General features: G+C 40.1%; 2 protein-coding genes across 8 annotated transcripts in view; one reads left to right on the top strand and one right to left on the bottom strand.

Annotated features, from left to right (window-relative positions):
• The first annotated feature begins 114 nt into the window (after window positions 1–114).
• Window positions 115–20,502, top strand: part of sev (receptor protein-tyrosine kinase sevenless) — a 64,798-nt gene continuing 44,410 nt past the window's right edge. For 2 of the 7 annotated variants that reach the window (XM_072299373.1, XM_072299371.1), the window contains exon 1: window positions 4,571–4,815. In XM_072299373.1, the coding sequence (XP_072155474.1) occupies window positions 4,660–4,815 (156 nt within the window). In that variant the 5' untranslated portion in view covers window positions 4,571–4,659. Of the gene's footprint in view, window positions 529–4,569; window positions 4,816–13,877; window positions 14,596–20,502 lie in introns of those variants that run through there. The other 5 variants (XM_072299377.1, XM_072299372.1, XM_072299376.1 and 2 more) reach the window with 5 other exon arrangements.
• On the bottom strand, window positions 6,756–8,881 carry LOC109034312 (ejaculatory bulb-specific protein 3). Its single transcript, XM_019047387.2, has 2 exons — window positions 8,611–8,881; window positions 6,756–7,118 (listed from the first exon to the last, which is right to left on the bottom strand). The coding sequence occupies exons 1-2, from the start codon at window positions 8,798–8,800 to the stop codon at window positions 6,928–6,930; spliced, it is 381 nt and encodes a 126-aa protein (XP_018902932.1). The 5' UTR covers window positions 8,801–8,881; the 3' UTR covers window positions 6,756–6,927.

The following is a 20,502-nucleotide window of genomic DNA, read 5'->3' as shown; positions in this document are numbered from 1 at the left end:
AATTGCTTCAATTACCGACAGTCACCTCTCACCGATGATTGATGCATGTTCGGTGGTTTCTTGTTTACATCATTTTGATAAGGAGGATCGCACGTGATTCTGTCGAAATGGGAAATGGGTAGCTAATTCTTTCAAAAGTCAAATAATTAATTGTTTTCTTGTGTATATCCTCAATTTTTAGTGCATAATTTGTACCCAAAGTGAAAGTGAACCACATTAGTTTCATGTTATTGCCTTTTTTTTCAAATTTTGGCGTTATCATTTTAGACCCGTGAGGAATGGACAGCTGAGAGAAATCAGTGATCAGTGATCTAACAATCATACATACATAGTTGATTAAACTCGGATATCCTCGCGGGGATTTGGAAACTCTTTTTACTCGGAAGGTCAGCCGTGATACTGAGCTCAAAATTGTTAAGTCATGTGTATTCGTGGAGATTACCCTGGAGGGCAACCGGTTGGGGAAGTTGTGGTCACGATCAACATACCAATCTTGATTGAACTTTTGAAAAATGAACTTTTTTACAAGTAAGTTAGAAATTCCATCCTCCTATTTCACAGTAGTCAGTGATACTATTTTATTTGCAATACGCTCTGATTGACAAGATGCATAACAAAAAACGGGTTGTAAACACTTGTGCAGGTAATCCAGTGTGGCGACTGTTTATGTACAGGGAGTATCAGACAGAAAATAACTGCCTACAGAATTTTCTTTTCCTGTTTGACGGAAGCACTAGTCCGAATATTTTGATTTGATACAGCAGAGTGATCATAAATCCAATCTCTTGTTCTAGTCATACCAACCATCCGATCCGCGGCCGTTCTCGGAATAGGAATTTAATTTTCTTGGGAAAGTCAAGCACTAAGGAGAGGCAGCGATAGGATTGCGCAAATTTTTCTGGTACTGAAAACTCACATATTTGCGCGAATATTCAAAAGTCAACGAGGAAGCGTTAATCTGGCAACCTTGGTAGTTTGTGGTAGATAACTACATCGCGGAAGACTGTTCATTCCTTCCTCACTTACAGGAATGTCTCCCTTCGATGGATAGCCCTCACAGCACGAATGGCCCAGAGAGCTTTTATAGTCATTTAAAAAGTGAACCAGGGCATGCGGCCGCTAACCACTGAAAAAACTACATATACAAAATCATAGAAAAACCATGTTCAAGTTTTTTAAGAGACCAATGGATTCAAAACTCGACAGGTGCACCTGTAAGAAAGCGTATATTTATCTCTGATTGCAACGTTATGCACCACTTTTATGTTTTGTTTTTAATAAATGTTTTAAAAAACTACACACAGTTTTTCTGAAAAGTTCCCGCGAATTTACCTAAATGATCTAAAATGAAAGTATCGAAAATTTCGACACAATATTTTCGTTCGTTCTATTTTCTTTTCATGTAATAACATAGAAAAAAAGAAAAATTAAATATCGCCCGAGTTTCTGAATCGTTAGAATGAGGATACACATTTCCCCCTTCATTTTGCTAAAAACTGGAGCAGTAGGTAAGTCAAGAATGATGACGCGCAGTCCTACACCATTTCTACAGTCTTGAAGGCGCTAATATGCGTTTCACACCAACCGACCGACTTCACTGCGTTTGGCGCAATGCGAGAAGTATTCATGCAGTCTTGTAGGCGCTAATATGGGCTGTACGCCGACCGCACTGTTTGGCGCAATGCGTGAAGTATTCCTAAAGTCTTGCAGGGGCTAATATACGTCTAACGCCGCGCCGGCCACACCATCGTATGTTTGGCGCGAGACCCTTTGCGCAACCCTGGATTACCGGCACTAGGAATGGAAACGGGAAAGTTCCCGGAAACTTTCCCAGTGGCTATTCGAAGTGTGAGAGATCGCTACGTGTGAAGGTTGCATGTGTGTGTGTCTTTTTTTTTTTTTTGTAAAAGTTGCCTAGAAAATAGATTTTAGCAGGTAATGTTCGGGGACTTTCCCATGAAGGTCCCCTTTCTCTGGGAACGAAAAAAATTATCCCTAGATTCCTCCTCTTTTGATGGGACCGGGACATTCCCATCCTCTCGTCATTCTGCCTTGCTGTTGAACGGCAAAACAGTCACTCGCAAGCTTGGAATTAATTTTTATCCAGAACTTGACAAGTTTCAGGCTAGAAATACCTACTTGTCTCGCTTGTAGGTATATTTATCGAAATGAATGCTTTGCGCAAAACGGAAGACTTCGCAAAGAGTAATGTGAGGACGTGAATACTGTTGTAATGTTCAGAAAGATGGGATTAATTGTATACTTTTACATTCGAGAAAGTAACGTATGTTAAAGGAAACTTTACGTATCATGCTCAGATACATAATTTTTGGGTGATTTCGAGAGCCGGCAGCGTTGTGGATGTAACGCAGTAATTAATGCATTTCTCAGAAAATTGACCATGTCGCGATGAAAATCAGTTATGATTCAGGTACTTCATCCGCTCAATTCGCAACACGACGTTGGAATCAGTTAAGGTGTATGAGAAACAAACGAATCTTCAGTTTGTGTCGCGTGGCACTGATACCAAACGAATTTCAATATAACTCCAGGATGCAACTATTCGAGCTGTATGGATGTCCGTGTTGCATACGCACGGAAAAGAAGGCGTTTTAACTTCAGACACTAACCGCCTCACCATCGGCGCTCAATGGAGCAAGTCAATGAGAGGAGTCAGACAAAATGTGGAAACTTTAAAAGCCCACATCGATGCTGATAAGGAGCGTAGAGGTTTTAGAAGTAGTTTTATTGATTTTCTCGTAAAATTTTCTTCGAGAAGAACCCCTTACATTTAATAAATTATAATGTGAAGTAACTTAAGGGCGGTTTCACGATAACTGGAATAGTTTTTTCGCCGTAACAGACATCACATTTTTCGGTCATATTTTTAGTAGTAATCATAATCACTCGAATTTTTTTGCATTAATCTACACTGGGTTACGTGTTATAACGCTTTTTAAAGATTTATTGCTCTATTTTAAAATTTTAATGTATACATATGACCAAAAATGTGCTGTCTGTTACGCTGACTTTTTACCGCGTAACAGACAGCACATTTTCGGAATTTACATAACGTTAATTGAGAAGTAGAGCAATATATCATTAGAAAGTGTTATAATACGTAACCCTTTGAAGATTAATGCGAAAAACTTCCAGTGATTATCATTTCTACTGAAAATATGACTGGAAAATGTGTTGTCTGTTACGGCGACAAAACTATTCCAGTTATCGTGAAACCACCCCTAATGTCAAAAATTGCAGTTTTAGTAAAAAATGTATATCCAAATTCTCTGAAAGGTTCTTTTTATTGTGCGGCGGGTTTTACTGCTATTATCTCAAATTATATCCATACTTCGGAAACATCTCCTAGATACGCATAGATGCTCTACAAATCATGCTCAACACATCACAACATCCAAACTGAAGCGCATAATACACGCACATCCTACGCCTGTTTGCAACTATTCGTCCTCGAAGACATCCTTTTTGTATAAACGAAGAATTGCCATTTTGGATCATCAAGCGCGATGTTGGCCGCGGGTTAAGCGGTATAAGGACCTGGGCAGCCAAAATGCCTTCATTTTCGTGCGTATGCAATACGGACATCCATGGAGCCCGAATAGTTGCATCCAGGAGTTAAAATGAAAGCCCAGTGTAGTGTTCGTCGTATTCGACACTAACTAAGGGCGCTTTGCATGTTTCTCTACGGCGTAACGTAATACCAGCGTCGCCTATAGTGCCGATGAAGTAAATGATTACTGATTTTAATCGTGACATCGTCAATTTTCCGAATAATACTTTGATTGAAAGACACAACAACGTTGTCGTCCAAAAATGTGGGCTGCGACCCTTATTTTCTCTGATCTAAGAACGGCAAACGTGGCAAAGTCATTTCATGGTCATTTTTCAGGAAAAATCGAGTTCGCATTTCAACATATTGGTACAATTATTTTCCGCTAAAGAGTTAGAAAAAATTTCAATATCATATTGTTTTGCAGTAGTATTCAATACCAGGAACTGTTTCGGTACGTTGCCGCGCAATCTGTGACCAGATGTGCAGTGTAACCGCCTTTTCTCCTAATGTCTGCAATAGGTCAAGAAATTGTCAATTTATATCTGACATTTGCTGTTTGTTGATAATAATAATGGTAGTTCAGGGGTCGATTTTCGTATAAGAAAAAAAACATTCTCATGCGACCCAAAATCAATATTATTAGCTAAATGATTCCGATTATTCTCGCATGGCAAAGACTGATGCGCGGTTGTCTTTTAGTTTTTTATGATGGGGTCTCACTACGGCCCCTTCAAAAATCCAGTTTGTTCAAATAAATCGACGTTATCAGTCTCACAATCGAGCCGTCGAAATTTTGCATCAGCGATTGGTAACAATAAAACGATATGGGTGTGAGCTACATTAAAAATAATCAAATGTGTAAACAACGCAATAGCGAGTCTGCCAATGAAAGGACATTATAAAGTTAATGGGCATATACAGTTTAAATCCGATCTTCATGTCGTTGATTAAAAAGCCTAAAAGTTCAGAAGTGCATCTACATTAACCCAACCTCTCTCCCCAAATGATATTTTGACCGCGCTTTTCGTTTCATTCGTCACTCATCTTTGCAACAGCAAAGGAAGAGCGCGTGTTTTTACAAAAATATGTTGGAGTACTTTTTGCAGACTCAGTTATTTTGTGTTCATTGTTTAGTGTCGTTTTACCACGCGCGGTGTGATTCGGGAGTCAACGGTAAGGTCCTTCGAGGGGACATTGAGATCAACGATCGTGATCAAGAATCTTTGAACTGCGCTCAAACTGTAAATATTTTTCTCATCTATTGTCTATCGCACCTACTTTTTTTTTTCTAACGTTGCAATAGAAAACTGGTCAATGTCACAAATGTATAACAATCGAAAGGGCGCGGATCGGACTTAATTACACCGCAACTTGCAGTAGGTATCTCACTGAACATTTTATTCATTCACTCAAAAGTGAATACAACATCTCTTTTACATCAGGGTTACCGCTCAGTAGGCGTAATGTTTCGACGAAAATTCTCTGTAATTTTGAGTGAATAAATATGCACCGCCTGCTACACGGAGAAAAAAACTTCGTGCGTGGGACCCGAAGTTGAGGTCATATGGATCTCTGAAGTTTTCAGGTCACGTATCTATAAACTCGAGGTCCAGCTGCCGAAGTTCGGGTCAGACATCTGAATCTGAAGTACTTCGATATATACTGAAAGGTTCGGGTCACACATATGAAGTACTCCGGTACATACCGAAGTGCCTCGATGGCTGACCCGATCTTCAGCAGCTCGACCTCAAGTTTTCGGATGCGTGATCAGAAAACTTCAGAGATCCATATGACCTCAACTTCGGGTCCCATGCACGAAGTTTTTTTCAGCTGTGTATGAACAAAGGAATGAGTTGAAACTTTGCAGCGTTGTGATTAAGTCAAGCTCCTCTGGTTCTTACTTCATAAATTTCGATTTCAAGCGACGTTTTTCGGCTCTTTAGTAGTTAACGTAAGGATGTTGAGGTTAATTACAAGAGGCGCTCAGCAAGTCATTTCAAGAGGTCACAATTACAATATATGGACGTCACAGCAAATTCCATGCAGAATAACACGAGGGAAACTTTGTCTCCCAATTTGAAAAGAAAAAGATGAGTGAGAAAGTAATGTACTCACAAGTTTACGCTTCTCGCTCGCCAAGAAATCGAAAACTATTTCAATCAAACTGCAAAATAATGAATTTAAATATGCTTTAAAACTTATAATCATCTTCATCGCTTCCTGAATTTTTCTTCACAAGTTTATAAGCACTGTACATTAGAGGACTAGAGGAGGCTGCAAGTCCGGGAAAGTCTTTGTGGAGCCTTACCTCATGTCATTTACCCCACAATTAGTTTTTTCCAAAAACCGATTTGACCAGTATCTAACATGGTTTTTATCGCGGATGAAAGTACCTATTCTGTTTCGTGTTGATTTCGGCATTTTCATTGCGTGTGTATTAACTTCTGACGAGCGAAATATTCTTGATTTGACCGCACAATTTTTTACCTCATTTAGTCGAACCAAATCCTAAAATCTCATTCAGATTATCGATGGCTATAGTCGAAAAATGTGCATCACCATTGAATTTTTACGGAAATCTCTGACTGGTTTTTAATTTTTTTTAAAGTAGGTAAAAAAATGTTCTTCAATTGAAATTGTCCGTTGATAAGTATTTTTGAATGAGTGAAGAAAATCACAGGAAAGTTCAAGGAACACAGTTGGTAAATTTTCTTTTAAAAAAATAAAACATAAGCGGAGATTAGCAACGCCGCATTCAAGGTATGCATTTTTTTACTCTACCCAACGATTTATAAAATTGAATCCATTTGCGGATAATTAAATAACTACAAGTCTATCCCACGGCTAGTTTATCGATGATGAAACCAGAATAGAATTATTTAATTGCGGAAAAAAAAATGATTTAATTGCGGTGTTCCAAAAGTTTACTGCAGTTTTAATTTTATAACCCTCTAGCGTAAAGTTTTTCTAAAAAATATTTAAATGAGCAAGGAAAAATTGCACCTAGCATCGAATAATGGTGATGGTCGGACTGTTTATCCGGGATTTTTTTAATTATTCTAATAATTTTTCTTTGTTTCTCGTTTCATCAACGTAAATCCCACCCTAATTTCGGATAACAATGGAAAAGCTTCCAGTGTTTTTTCAGTGTTGCATGCGTTTCAAAAAAGAGACAAAAGGATACTGTTGAAATAAATAAACTTTATTTTCAATTTTTAATTTAGGTATTCATTTTGTTCTTTGGTTCATTTAGTTGAGGATGACAGTATTGTCACAATAAATAGAGGATGGAAGGATGTTCGAAAACGGAGGATTTGTTCTGGTCATAGGGCGTTTGGAAGGTTGGGATCAGTTTACAGGGTTTGTCCGAAGAGGGCCTTTTCGAATTCGGCCTTGAATTTGCCTTCGGGGTCGTATTTCTGCTGGAGTTTCTTGAAGTCTTCGGGGTGCTGGGTCTGGTAGAACTTGATGACCTTACGGGCACCGGTCTTTTGCTTCTCAGTGCACTTGGCGCAAGCGGTTTTCAAAGCGTCGGGAAGCAATTCTGGAAAAAAAAAACCAATAATTCTGTTAACATCCCGAAATTTTTCTTTCACAAAAATTCACTACAAATATAAAGGAGGTAAAATTACCAACTCTCTCGATAATTTTAGTGCAATTTTAGCAGCGTTTTTGTACGAACTAAGGAAAGCATTATTATTTATTTTAATCGTGTGCCCTTAGTAATTTTACAAGAAATTTTTTCCATCCAATACGGTGAAATTAGATATAGCCAACGGCACTACAATCACCAACTTAAAAGATGTTAGAAGTCGATTGCTACTGGTTCAGAACCTTCGCCGTGCTGTTTCTTCCTGTAGGTACTCGATTTATTTTGTAGGTAGACATTTTATAGATTTAATTTAATTTATTATATAGAAAAGTAGCATACCAATATTTTAGTTTCAAGTTTTTATTCCTCATAAAATTATGTAAAACTGCACTGATATTTGAAAACTGAAGGCTCTTCGTTTTGAAAGATCAAGATAGAGAGAGAAGAAACGAAGAGAGTTGAATGGTTTCTGACTCAATGATGAAAACTTCCTTTTACCATTCGATTCTTTTTCTCGGGATTATTTTTTTCTTTGTGTGAGGAAGTACTTGTCTCACATCTTTATTCTCTCGTCACCTTGATTCTTTTCTGAGAAAATTTCGAGTTCCAAAGTGCATATTTTATTGATTTTTGCGTGCAACTAGAAAAAAAAAACTTGGTAAAACTGTTGGACTCTCAGGAGCGTCACGTCGCAGATAGGAGAGTGTAGGCACTTAAAACTGTTGAACACTTAAAAACACCCAACAATTTCCCGGTAAAAATAAAATTTACGTGTGGGAATTTTCAATATTGAAAATGAGACACGTTCAGGGTTGCCACAGTCAGACAATACTGAGAAAACCGGGAAATTTCAGGGAATTTTAAAAAGTCAGGGAAAATTTAGAAATGTCAGGAAAAATGACGAAGATGTCAGGGAAAAATTGGTAAGCGCCTTTATGTGCTTTCTAGAATGGGTTTGACGTTTTGAACAACACATTTTACCTGGAAACTATTTCAAATGAGGGGCTTGGAGGACAAGGCAAATAAGTGCAGTTTTCGCTATATTTCGAGAAATACGTATTTGAAGTTTCAAAATTACACGGATCCCTAAGGCGGAAAGAAAGTTTAAACTGACTTTTTGATGCATAAAAATTGGATTTGGGATCGAATTTTTCACAGAATATGCTAGACTAGTTTTACTTGAAATCGTTAATATCTCAATTTTTTCAAAAACTGCACTCATGCGCCTTGTCCTCCAAGCCCCTCGAATCATGTCTCTAGCATCTGGCATATCCTCAACTGTCAGGGAATTCCACCAATATGTCTCAGGGAAATCAGGGAAACGTCAGGGACTTTCATTTTCCAGATTCGGTAGCAACCCCGTTAAGATTTTTTTGTCTGAAAACGACAATTTATGAAAAACTCATTAGTCCCTCGAGCCGGAGCCCTCAAGATTCGCACTTACTTTTAAGGGTACGTCCCTCGTTGGTGCAGGGTCCCTCGTCCATGAGGCACTTGGTGTAGTTGTCGACGAGCTTCTCGTTCTTGAGGATGGCCTCCAAGTCGATGTTGTCGAACTGGGTCGTGTAGGTATCGGCCGAGAGGACAGCGGTGGCGGCACAGCCGACCAAGACAACTAAAGTCAAAACCTGCATGATGACGGAGGAGCTTCACTTCACAAGTCACTAACAATCGTAAGATGAAGCGATCGGAACTGATGCCTCTCTCGGTCGCCGATCGGCTTTTATAGGAGAAGAAACTCATCCGGTAATTACAATAATAAATCTCGGCGCGACAAACATGCAATGTGTAATGCTCGGATCAGGGAAAACTTCTTGGGGGTCGACCACTCGCGAGCTTGATATTGACCCTGCGGAGGCATCCCAGACGCCCGCCGCGACCCTGCCGTCCGCGCGAAACAGTCCCGTTTCCACTCGAGACATTGACACTGGACGAGATACTCGTTAGCCTCAAGATGAAGCTGACATCTCACTTTGGCTCTTGGTGTCGGTTGCGATGGATCGCTGGTCGAGGTAGGACTTTGAGTACCGTAGTGCATGTTTTCTCTCTGAAATTTCACGTAGGAGGGGTTTTGGTCCACCAGGTCCAGAGGTTTAGGGGTTTACCGTCCACGAGGAAAGAGATCTTGGTCCCTGAAAATTGGACCGCGTTAAGCAGAACCAAGCCACATCAGCTGTTGTGAAAGTTTACTGGGAAATTCAATTTTTTACATGAAAACGATTGTGCGGATTTATTTCTGCAGATTTTGGTGAATTTTCGCCATAAAAACGAAGCAAGTTCCTTGAAAATTCCACAAAAAATCCACACCAACGTTCTCTTGTAAAACATGAAATTGCTCAGTTCAATTGGGGTAATAGCTGATGTGGTTTGGTTTTGTTTTCTGCTAAACGCGGTCCAATTACCGAAACCGACAGTATTGTTAGGTACCTATAAAGTAGCATTGTAACTAAAACTAAAATAGTAGGTGACACCTGGGACGCACTGTGTACATTATGAGAGAAACTATTCTTTTTTCTCTTCTGGTGGGCCCAACTCTCACAAAAATCGCTCTCCTAGTGTTGTCCTCAGGGGTCGGAATCCGTTTTCTTGTAGAATATGTCGTCACCTTCCAGCCAAAGTATCACAAGCGCTATGCAACGTTTAAAAATTCCTGCCGCCATTTTATTTTTTACACAGAGAAAATTGTCGGTTGAATCTGTTTGAAAATTTCACTGAATTTTATCGGCAGCACAAAAAAAAATTGTAAAATTTTCGGACAGTTTCGTTGAACAATTTCTCTGTAAAAAAATAAAATTGCGGCGGAAATTTTGAAACATCGCATGGCACTTGCGATACTTCGGCCGGGAGCAGGTGACGATATTCTGAGTCTATTAACGAACGAGAAAAAAGAGCTTGTAATTAACTTACCTACAATCAGCCAATTCAAACAAGTTTACCGCTCGCGGAAAGAAACTTATCGACCCAAGTCAAATAATTCATCTATGAGAGTGAAAATTTGTGTTAAAAACGTTTCTCCACTGTGCTTTTTTTAAAATTTTCTCCACGCGTTTGAAACGTAACATTTCCCTCGGTAGTAAATCTTTTAGGCAAAATTCAGTATATACTGAGAATCACTCGGCAAGCACTTGCTGTAATGACGTAAGTACCTACCTACGCGGTAACTGGTGGGGTTTTTTGAAAGCGAGACGTTTGAATCGACGGGCAAAAAAATTGAAACTCTTGGGGATTTTTTACCTCGTATTACGCAGATCATGTGAAATTTTTATGAGAAAACATGCAGTGTAGCGCTCAAGTTCTGAAAAGTCTAGTTGTCCATCACTTGTGCAAAGAATAATTGATGTAGAGGGCGTGAAATACCGCCTGGTCTTATTAAAGGGGCTGTTTAAAGATACGTTATTTGGACGTGCTTTCATGACCTTTTCCTTCTGTGGGTCTAATTATATTGAACTTTTTCACTAGTTTATCCTCTCATCCATTTCTCTATTTCAAAAAAAAACATCCAAAATAATATTTACGGCCAGGAGTCCTCCAAATGTCTGACCAGGAACTTGCAAACATTTTTACTCACATAAGTCACATAGTCTGAGTGAAATTTTTCGAAAAAATTCCTCTTATGGATAACATGATTTTTTTTTCTATCGTTACTCGTCCATGTTTTGTATCGTGAATAGTCAGTTTTCTGGCTTTTTACAATTTTTCAAACGAATAGCATGAATGTATGTATGCCTTTATAGACTACTGAATTGTCGTCAGTTTTGCCGGACAAAAATTAAATGGGTAAAAAATAACATTTGTATCGTAATCAATAGCTCACAAAAATAGCACCGGAATCTAGAAAGTTTTTTTAAAAGGCACTCCGAAGTCTGAACAGCAAGTGACTAAAATTTTCAGGAGCTTATACCACTATACCTCGATGAATCGTGATCAGATTATCCATGCCCGAACGCCCGAAGAATATCAATCTCTCTAAAGAGTACCTATTCTAGTATTCTAGTATCTAGAATGTTCCTTTGAGATGATTTCGGAAAAGGTGAGATAACCTCATTTTTGAGGGTAAATCATGGGGATAAGGTTGATTTACTTTTCTCAAGGATTGCCTGTTGCACAGAATTTTGTCCGCGAGTCATGAAACACACGCGAATTTGTCCAAAATTATGTTTTCCCATAAAAGGCACATTTTTACAATTTTTCCAAATTACTGCGGGGATGAAAATTCCAAAATATTCAGGAACACCCTTCAATGGAGGTTCTCGGAGGACAAGGCGCATAGCGGCAGTTTTTGCTATTTCGAGAAATACGTGTTTGAATTTTCGAAATTACATGGATCCCTATGGCGGAATATAAGTTCAAACTGCGACTTTTTGATGCTTTTAAATTGGAATTTGGGAGCGAATTCTCCAAAGAATGTGCATTAAGACTAGTTTTTCTTGAAATCATTAATATTTCAATGTTTTCCAAAACTGCACTTATTTGCCTTGTCCTCCAAGCCCCTCAATTCAACTTTATAACCCCCCACCCCCCCCCGGTATCATCAATTTGATGCCCTTAACCAAATCCAGCCTATCTACATCTCACGTTGCCTGATATTTCCTCTCATGCTGTAGTTATGCTGTTTTTTAAAAAAGGAGGACTAATAGGACCGCGTTAAGCAGAAAGGAACCAAGCCACATCAGCTATTGCCAAATTTAATCGGGCAATTTAATTTTTTACATGAAAACGGTTGTGCAGATTTTGGTGAAAATCTCAGTGAATTTTCTGCATAGTCCAAAGCAAATTCCTTAAAATTTTCAAAGGAATCCGCACAAACGTTCTCTCGTAAAAAATTAAATTGCCCTATTAAATTTGGCAATAGCTGATTTGGCTTGGTCCTATACTGCCAAACACAGTCCAATATACAACACGCCTCCCGGAACCTCCTGTGATTTTCCTCTAGATTAAAATGAATTTACTTCGTTTTCTGTTTAACACGAAAACACACGGGGTTTTAACACGAAAAGAAATGCAATAAAGCAGCGCATAATGTAGGTAGGCTGATTAGTCGATCCGACCAATTCTTATTTAAGCGGAGGTAGCACGGACAGTCCAGTGGCGTGGCGAATTGCGATATATCGATTGTTATTCCATTTAAACCTATGGAAAAGGATCGATAAACAGGGTGTTCGCAGCGAACACCTCAATAATCGATTCTTTACCATGGGTTTAAATTACATGAAAATCGATGTATCGCAACTCACGCCACGCCACTGACGGACACGCGCGTAATGCAAGTCGAAGAATCATTAGATCTCGCGGAAATAATGCCTGCGAGCACCTTTGAGCGCATGCAGCGATCCTGATCCCAGTTCAAGAGTAAAACCGGCGTTAAAATAAAGGTTACTGTATCGTTGACAATCCTCACACTTCGTGCCTGACCTCTGTCAATGACACCACTCTCATCCGAAGCCAAACCGTCGCAAAGCTCACTCCTGTGTACTTTTCCGTTCTGAGTTTGGCTCATCCACGCGGCAATGCAATGTGAGAACAACATTGCCGTTGTCTTATGAACTCTTCCTGGTTATGATGTTGCCTGGAAATATTGCAGTAACATTGCTAATTATTTTCGGCAGAAACTTCGAAAACAATATGTGATCTAGTCGGAATTTTTTTGAAAAAGTTGAAGAGAATGCTTGCACAGTAATGTACGGAAACTGGCAATGGTACACTTACCAAGCAATATCGCAAAATTAGGTAAATATCACACTGGGAAAAAAAAAAAAAAAAAAAAAAAAAAAAAAAAAAAAAAAAAAAAAAAAAACCCAATGGATCTAGAGTCCAGACTCTTAAAAACATCGACAAGAAAAAGAACTTTTGATTCAATCGGATTTTTGCTTAAATCAAGAACCAAGCCTCTTAATTTGAGCGGATTTCCTTTTGATTTAAGCAAAAATCTGATTGAATCAAGAGTACCTTCTCTTGTCGATGTTTTTAAGAGTCTGGACTCTAGATCCAATATGTTTTTTTTCCAGTGCACCTCTGATCATTGTCAAATTGTAACTTCACGCGTATAATGGAACTATACTTTTTTTGGTCTTGTTATACATACACTGCCAAACGTGTTGCCTAAAATTGTTCGCGAAACGAATTTTTATTGGCAAAATTTTGCTCAAAAAAAAAAAAAAAAGACCGAACGTAGATAAATCAGACAAGAAGTCAGTGAATTTAGTTCAAAATGCATAGGTCAGAGAAAAGTCGGGGAATTTTGAAATTCGAGAAAAAATGAAAATCTAGCTCGCTGTTCAGGGATTTTCGAATGATGACCTCAAGTTCTTTATCACCACAAAACGCCCATCACTGAAAAAAAACACATTGGATCCAGAGCTCAGACTCTTAAAAACATCGACAAGAAAAAGTACTCTTGATTCAATCAGAATCTAGCTTAAATCAAGAACCAAGCCTCTTAATTTAAGCGGATTTCGTTTTGATTCAAGCAAAAATCCGATTGAATCAAGAGTATTTTTTCTTGTCAATGTTTTCAAGAGTCTGGACTCTAGATCCAATGTGTGTTTTTTTTCCAGTGAACGCCCATTGAGGACCGGGCTGCGTAGCGGCCAGGGGCGGCCCCCTCATTGAACACCGCGCCAAGCCGTCAACAATGAGTCTAGTCCCCATCGTTGTTTTTGTCTCTTTTCGAGCCATCGTCCGTCCTGCGGGGAGCCCGGAGTTAATTCTCGCTTAGCTCGCTGCACCGTTTATCAGCTCTAAAATCCCATCAGTCATTAAGCGCCTTTTCAAGTGCCTCGTTGGAAGCTCCCGTTCAGTTCCCGAGCCTCCGGACCAATCTGATTTTTCAGTGCTCCACCAATAACCCCTCCCCCGGATTTTCGACACCCCTCATTTCCGCGTTTCGCCCTCTATGATTACCTTGTGGGGGCTGTACTACTTCGTAGGTCATTACATCCTCCGGGACAACCTGGTCATAGACCTCACGCCGGAAAGAGCCGTCTACATCTACCACTTGATGCTGAACATTTTCCAGGACGTTCAGAAGTTTTTCCGCCGGATTTTCACAGTTTAAGCACCTGCCGCGCCCCGTATCTCCGATCTCGAAGCCTGTATCCACTCACGTATTTGCGTTTAAGCTGAGGCCTCGGGTCAGTAGTTTTTGGCCGCCGGGACGTCCCTGAGCGTTTGGACAAGTCAAGATGTGAGATTTTTGAGTTTTATCGAATTTCAGAATGAGGGTGGAGCGAGGGGTGAAGTTCACGGATCACCCGGATACGAACGGGCCTCCAGCGAGCGCGGTGGTCTGTAACTGAAAGTCCGCACGGCTAATACAATGATCCTTGGTGTCATTGAAGTATATAGTGCGGTTTTCTTAGTGCTCCTAGTTCCCTCGAATGATTGCTATTATTTTAGTATGGACCAGTACCAAACGGAATGCCCGGTTCAGGTAAACTGCCTCCTTGCTCAGAGTTTTTCCTCTTCGAGTGTTACTGTCGCTATGCCTATGCTATAAGAGATGTAAAAATAGTTCGGTTTCTGTGCTTCGTCTTATACACTGGAAAAAAAAACACATTGGATCTAGAGTCCAGATTCTTGAAAACATTGACAAGAAAAAGGACTCTTTATTCAATCGGATTTTTGCTTGAATCAAAACGAAATCCGCTTAAATTAAGAGGCTTGGTTCTTGATTTAAGCTAGATTCTGATTGAATCAAGAGTACTTTTTCTTGTCGATGTTTTCAAGAGTCTGGGTTCTAGATCCAATGTGTTTTTTTCCAGTGTAATGATTACTTGACTCCTGAAATCTTGATTCTTTATCCCGTATCATCTTTGTTAGACGCAGGGTGTCTAGTGTAAATGAAAACTGCGGACTAAGGTCCTTTTTCCCGTGGACGCCGCGGTCAGAGGGCTGATTGTCGAAATTGGTAGACAAAACGATTGACAAAGAATACAAAAAGATGTGGAAGGATCCTATTGGTGGAAAAGGGTGGTTGCAATCGACAAAGGAGGTAGGTAATAGACTAACTAAGGGCAACCTACGACGAGAGATCCTTTAGTTAATCCATCATTTTCTCCTAGTCAATAAGAACCACCGGTTTCAACCACTAGGATCGCTCCATACCCCTGATTTCTTCTTTGTCTATCGCTTTGTCTATCAATCTCAACCATCAGCCTGCAGCAGAGGCAGTTTCTCTATCTCCAGTGTAATGAAAAGCGTGCATCCTCGAGGCTCCGTCGTTCAAATTGTTTTGCAAGCAAAAAGCAGATATTATTTTGTGGTTCGGAGCTTAGTCTCCATACCCGAACCTCTCGGCTGTGAATTTTATATGAGTTCCAAATCTCCCTTTCACCAAATTAATCGCAAAATTTCAAGTTCCCAATCTTGGAGCCATCCTTCGTGAGGTGGTTTCACCAGAGTTCCATGCCATCGATGAGCGTCGAACATTAATCCGTCGTTTCTCAGACGAGGGTACCTACGTTCAGGAACGCGCGGCGTTTCACCCAAACGTTAGGTTAGGGGGGGGGGGGGCAAGTAATCTGACATGATACCACTAGCATGATACCTAAGTAAAGAGAAGAAAAAATCAAGTTTTCAGCATTCCAATACATTTTTCTCGTTTATCGAGGCCTTTTGAAATGCAGGGACGTTACTCCGAGGTTGCCAGATTCACTCCAACAGTTCGATTTTTTACAAAAGTATGATTTCGCAATTCCTGTCCAAAATTTTGCTAATCTCATCGTTCTGAAGGGAAATCAGCGTTTTCAAGTTTTCTAGTGAAAGTGGAATTTGCGAGTAAACATTTTGCAGGGTTGAAATGTTGTAACGTTCTTTCATCTAAAAAAGGACGAATTTGACGGCTTATATCCAGGTCAATGGTTGACATTAGGAACCAGACACGAACTACAAATAAAATTAGCTTAGTCCGATATTTGGCGAACTTGAGCGCTTGCTTAGTCCTAGGTTCAACAGCCAACGAGAATGTGAGATGATAGTGTTACTCCCTCGTGTTTCGATAGCTTCCACATTGAAGCATAGAAATTTTGGAGGAAAAGCGCTCTGACGATTCTCTTAAGTTGGCATTATTGGCTCTCTCCAATCAAATCCGCAAATGAATTCGAGGAAATTCTAACTTGTGCCGCAATCACGCGCTAAATTCGGCAGCTGAATATGGAAGTCAACAGTCATCGCTCAACAGCTGAAATTTTGCAAATTCGAGTTACTTTCATCCAAATGTGTATCAAATCTATTCGAATAGTTCAGGACAAATCCGACATATCCGATGATCGCTGAGAATCGTCGAAATTTGCGCGACACGCGCAAAATTCAGGCATCGGGCCGATGACTTCCACATTCAAGCCACATTCAGCTCCCATATTCAGCGTGTGATTGCGGCATTGATCACGTGTATGCATACCGGGGTTTGAGAAAACCTCTTTAAAAGAATATGCTTGGAGTCACCTCATCAAAAGGGTAACGCAGTATTAAGTTCAAAAACTACAAGATCTTAACGATCTTTTGCGAGTAAATGATAATTCTCGAAATTATAATTCAACGATTAGGTGTAATATTTTTCAAACCGCTTTGTTCTGAAAGTAAAACATGAAAGAAAATGAGGAAAATGGTGTTTAAAAAAAAAAATAGCAGTTTGTTTTTATTACCTCTATTTTAACATTGCGCAATGTTCATGGATCGAATTGCCGAAAAAATTGTATCAATGTCCAGAAAAGTAAGCTGTTGATAAGGAAAATTATCTCTGTCGAAAAGGAATGAAATGTGTAATAAATCAAATGTATGACTAATTCATTTGGACGTATTTAAATCAAAAGGCAGTATATCCATTGTGGCATGAGCCCTGTCGTGCGTGTATTCTTATTGATCTCAGGGCTCATGTCGGAATGGATATAGCTCCTTTTGATTTAAATACGTCCATTTATAAGTAAAAAAAAATTACATCACAAGAAGTGAACGCACATTATTACACATGAAATGTCACTTGTTGAGAGAAGTCACTTCATTGTCGCAACAAGTATTTTTCTCAACGAAAACGGTTTTCTTGTGACAGTAATCAAGATTTTCTTCCTTGCTGAGGATCCTCGCACGGGCCCATATCAATCACATTCAGGGCCGGATTTACCCACATGCCGCCCATGGGCCGCCTGTATTTTGCCGGCCCCTTCTTATTCGTTTTGAAACATCAATAAAAACCATCAAGTGAACGTGCCGTAAGAGGAGGGGTGCAGAAGACACGTTTACTCTCGTTGGATACATTTTTTGCGAAAGCCCCATCAACACCACCAGCAAAATTTTACGGAACTTTGCGCGAAAGTTAAGTTCCGTAAACCTACCTTTGTGTGGACAAGGCCGTCCATTTATAAGAAATGAACGAACAAATTATGAAAGAACAAACAAAAATGTGGTTTAATAATTTTAATGTCCGCGCCGCGTTGACCGCCCTGTGTTTGACGCAATGCGTGAAGTATTCATGCAGTCTTGTAGGCGCTAATATGTGTTACATGCCGACCGCCGCGCCGAGGGCTTCTCCTTTACATCTCAAGTCCTCGTGGTCATCATGTCTCTCTGCAGGCCAAATCGTGTGTTTGGTTTCTCTCTAAACTTGACTAATTAAAGGTACAGTCTCTTGAATCACCGAAGGACGACAAAATTTTCAATTATTATATTCTCACGAAAAAGAGATTTTGTCCCCTTTTCTCGTCGGTAGTTTTTTTTTCTGAATCCGATTTTTTTCATACCTGCATTTAAAAAAAAATCGCAAAATTCGCCGCCCCCTAAATACGCCGTCATGTGGCCACCCTCTTAATCCGGCCCTGATCACATTTTACCCGTGTTTAATTGTTCCTCCGCTTGCTAAAGAATGAGAACGCCGTATAAGCCATTCTGCTGTGCTAAGGAAGAACGCGTATGAACATTCGAGAGTTGCCAAATTTCCTCTGAAGAAATGTTTATTTTTGAGGAAAGTTATGTATATTTTTCCTTGAAATTTTCAGAAGATATGTCCGCCATATTCTGAACAAAATTATCTGAGAAATTGGAAGAAAAACACTCACCAACTTTCCTGGAAATTAGTAATGTGTCACAGGAAGTTTGCCAACGCCTGAAGGCTCATACGGCGTTCTTCCTTAGCACGGCAGCATTGGGTGTCGCCAAAGTTGCTTTGATAAGATAACAATGCTCAGAATAACTTTTGAATATTTTCCTTCAAATTTTTTAGAAGATTCAATTCGCAAAAGCTCCGTCGATTTTGGGTCTTTAGGCATCCTGGAAAGTAAGGGGGAGGGGGGGAGGGTTAATACCATGTCCATATACCAGGGTGTCTAGCGACCTGGAAAACCGGGAGTTGTCAGGGAAAGGGAAAACGTCAGGGAAATCGATAAACACAGATTTTTCGGCAAATGTCTCGCAAATTTTACTCTAGCGGAGATTTCTGCCAAAATTTTTACCAGAATTTCTGTTGATACCTCTTCAATTTTAAAAATGAGACAAAAATATCTTTTATAAGTCTAGGAACCGTATATTTTGCTCTATTTTTTATTAACATTCCAGACATGTAAAAATGTTTACTTATACATATAATCAGTTCAACCGTGTTGAAAAATTAGAAATACTTTTCCATTTTGCCAAGGAAATGTCAGGGAATCATTTTTCTGTCTCCCGGGAATTATTATTTCCGTCTGTCAGGGAATTTTGAATTTTCTCCCGGTTTTTTGGCCGATGTTGTCAGGGAAATCAGGGAAATATCACGGAATATTTTTTTTTTTGAAATTGCTTGACACCCTGCATACTTACTCTTTCCCTATCAAGTTACTTCGATTTGGACTGAAATTCGACGCCTCTACTGCCTACTATCATCGTAGATATGTCCCGTCTCACCGTCTGTTTGATACCAATCAAGTTTTCCAGCTGTGGAAGGTCCCTCTGTTAGTCTTCATGCCCGATGAACCGACAATGAGTCGAGTGCTTTCCTATCAGTGGCGTGGCGTGCATAATCGATTATCGATATTTCCTCATTTGAAGCTATGGCAAAGAATCGATTATTTAGGAATTCGCTGCGAACACCCTGTCTATCGATCCTTTCCCATAGGCTAAAATGGAAAATCAATCGATATATCGCAAAACTCGCTACGCCACTGTTCCTATCCCTTCACCCAATATCATCGTCGGCTTAGTATGATGCCGCGCTAAGGAAGAACGCCGTATGAGCTTTCGAGAGTTGCCAAATTTCCTTCAATAAAATGTTAATTATTATGGGAAGTTATGAATATGTTTCCCTGAAAGTATCACGAGCTTTGGTTGAAATCGCGAGCAAAATTATCTGCAAAATTAGAGGAAAAATATTCATAAGTTCAGCAGAAAATTCGTGTTTTATCAAGGGAAATTTGGCAACGCATGAAGGCTCATACGGCGTTCTTCCTATGCAGCGGAAGGGCAATCCGCGAGCCGTGACAAAGCGCGAATGCACATTGCCGTTGATTGGCGGCCGCGCGCGGTTTTTGTGTTGGCGCAGGCGCACAGGCTCCGAGCCGTACCTGAATCCCTGCAAGCGGGCAGCCAGCAAAGCGGACATCCGTTAATTGTACGAAATCATTCCATCAGACAATTCCCTGGCTCTTTCATAGCCCCCCCCCTCCCCGCGTCCCACCCCCCGGCGCGCGATCATTAAGTATCGCCCCCAGTCTCCAAAATCCCCCCCTCCCCGGGTTTTAATTCGAAGGGGAGCTAAGTAACGAGTCGTGTGAAACAATACAGTTGACTCTTCACACTTGCCCCCGCGGTGCCTCCGCGACGAGGAGGCGAGTTTCGCTGGGTACCCCTTTCGATTCGTCGCGACGTTTTGGGGCACGGGTGGTCGGAAGGGGGGGGGGAGTAGGGGAAGCAGTCGGCTACTGTGATACTAATGAAAATATTGTGCAGGTCGTAGGGGTGTCCTGTAAAATAATAATATCTTACCCGTAATTTTGAGAATTGACTAGATTGTGACAATGCTCTTGATGACGATTTTTAGGCGAAAATGTTTTCAAAATATCTGTCCAAAATTTCCGATTGTATTTTTGAAAATAATTTTAAAAGAATCTCGCGTAATATTTTGAAAATATTAAAACAAAATCGTATGTAATGTTTCAAAAAAGTTGTATCCTTGGTAAAAATTGGCGATAAGAGCTGCGTTTCAAATTACCATAGGAATTCTTATAGCCGGCTAAAGAAGGCTACAGAAAATCATATAGCTGGCTGTAGAATGCGGAGAAAATCATACGGCCGGGCTATACGAAGCGATAAAAAATTATGCAGCCGGGCTATAGTTCCTATCGCCGGGCTTTACACTTTATCGCCTGGCTGT

Source organism: Bemisia tabaci, chromosome 4 (genome assembly GCF_918797505.1).
Source record: "Bemisia tabaci chromosome 4, PGI_BMITA_v3".
NCBI classification, from domain to species: Eukaryota; Metazoa; Arthropoda; class Insecta; order Hemiptera; family Aleyrodidae; genus Bemisia; species Bemisia tabaci.
Note: the sequence above shows the minus strand (reverse complement) of the source record. Positions and strands in the feature narration are given on the sequence as shown.